At 30.6% G+C, this 2,076-nt stretch overlaps 1 protein-coding gene across 4 annotated transcripts in view; it reads left to right on the top strand.

Moving 5' to 3' along the window:
- Positions 1 to 2,076, top strand: part of LOC102671692 (protein rhomboid) — a 154,683-nt gene that overhangs the window by 142,205 nt on the left and 10,402 nt on the right. For all 4 annotated transcript variants that reach the window (XM_031512145.1, XM_031512142.1, XM_031512149.1 and 1 more), the window contains one exon: positions 502 to 766. In XM_031512145.1, the coding sequence (XP_031368005.1) occupies positions 512 to 766 (255 nt within the window). In that variant the 5' untranslated portion in view covers positions 502 to 511. The remainder of the gene's footprint in view (positions 1 to 501; positions 767 to 2,076) is intronic.

The raw sequence follows: 2,076 nt of genomic DNA, 5'->3' as shown, positions 1-2,076 counted from the left end.
CGATTTGAAGTTTTTTTTTTTTTTTTTTCCCTCCCAACATCTGCTTCTCCTTCCTCTCGTCGAGTTAGTTAATTTAAAATGGAATTATGTGCAAACAAAGGTTGTGAAATTTCCGGCAGTGTAAAAAATTTTACGTGAGAAAGCTTTGGATTAAATTGAAATTAGGATCAGAAAACTCTATGGATGTTCGGAAAAAGGAAGAATAAAGATACGAGGATATTTATTTATAAAACAATTATTATTTTACGAAGTAACGATTATTTCAACAAACTCTTAAAAAAAGAAAAATAAATTATTCTCCGATATCACAGTCGATCAAATAATTTTCAGAAATAATTCTCCAACTTCCCGTAATTATCTATAACACGCCATGTTCAAAATATTCGACAAGCGGAAATAGAAATATTGATTTATCCGGAAAATTAATATTCTCGAACGGGGGGATTTTATTATGGCGAAACTCTCTCCTAACCCAGAATTCGAATTTTTCCCTTTTTACAGACAGGCCATCATGGACGTTGAGGCAGCGCTGCTGGAGAACTCTCCAACACTGTCGACGATCTCGTCGGATTGCACCGACACCACGTATTCGGGCCCGGGCTCGCCCTATTCCCCGGAATCGCCCATCGTCACCTCGTCGTCCTACAAGAAAACAAAGGATGACGAGGTCACGCCTAGACCGACACCCAGGCATCCACTACCGCCCAGGAAGCCCAACTTCCGGATACGACCGCCCTATCTCATGATTTGCATCAGCATCATAGAGGTGAGCCTCGAAAATTGATTTACTTTTTCATCCTCCATGAAAACACTGTAGATTTTTTATCCGAGGATCGAGATCGAGGTGAATATATATATATATATATAAGTTTTTATTTAACATCAGAATCAAATCAAATTTAGTTGTAAAAATTAATTGTGTGCTTTTGGTAAAATGTAGTATTTTAGTAGTTATTTTAATTACTTATTCATTTAGAATAAGTTTAAGTAATAAATATAAATTGGTGGTTCTATGAAAAATATTGTAATTTATTAAATATTATAAACAAGTATTACTTTATTAAACAAGTAACATTATATATATTTTACATATATAGATTTCTTTAGGCACATGTGCAACATTCAATATGCTAGTTTTTTTTTGTTAATCTTCAAAAAGAATTTTGGTAATTTTTAAAACAATTTTTATAACAATGGTATATAATTCATATAACTATATAAATGGTTTTTTTTTTTAAGGATACGAAACTAATGTGTCAAAGAGTAACTAGGAGATTTGAAGTAGAAATGATTACGACAATTAAATTTAATTTGGGAGACTGGATGTGTTTTTGAATAGTTCGTAAGACTTACAATTGGAGATAGAGTGTGGAAGTTAGTTGTGGGATGTTTTTGAATGGGTTGTAAACTGCAGGTGTAATTTACGAACCGGGATGAGAATTAATTTGGACTTGGAAATTGCTTGGAATGATTTATGACTATTGAAGAAATGTATCGAAATTTAATTTAGATGCAAGAAGCAGTTTTCCAACGATTCGTGTTTCGAAAATTAAATTATGAGAAGGAGATTTTTTTTTTCTTCTTCTTCGTTTATCGTGTTTTAAAAGGAAATACGTGAAATTAAATATTAATCTTTTGATGGAGTTTAATTTCCAGAAAGCGAACTATTTAAATTCCTTCTGCTTCTTATATCGAGATAAATGGATCCAGAATTTTAAAAGGAATTTCTTCGTCTTAAACGCTTAAATCGTTAATAACACTCAAATGTAAAATAATAAGGATATTTTTCGTCTTATATAGCTAGAAAGCCTGTCGTGTCTTCTTTTTTTACGTTATTAATATTCAATTAGTAATTGATCATCCAATATCTGTAGATATTTCTTTTAATATATCCTTAAAATAAATTTTTCTCAAAATTGATCATTTTACCTATTATAAAAGTATATATAAAAATATTCTTTTTCTCCAAGCTATTGATATTATCAAATAATCTTATTTACATATAATTTCGAAACAAAAAAATTCTTCCATCATTCTCTTTCAAAAATCATTTTCGAGATTGCACTCGAAATTACA

The sequence above is a fragment of the Apis dorsata genome, unplaced genomic scaffold, assembly GCF_000469605.1.
Source record: "Apis dorsata unplaced genomic scaffold, Apis dorsata 1.3 scaffold_34, whole genome shotgun sequence".
Lineage (NCBI taxonomy): Eukaryota > Metazoa > Arthropoda > Insecta > Hymenoptera > Apidae > Apis > Apis dorsata.
Note: the sequence above shows the minus strand (reverse complement) of the source record. Positions and strands in the feature narration are given on the sequence as shown.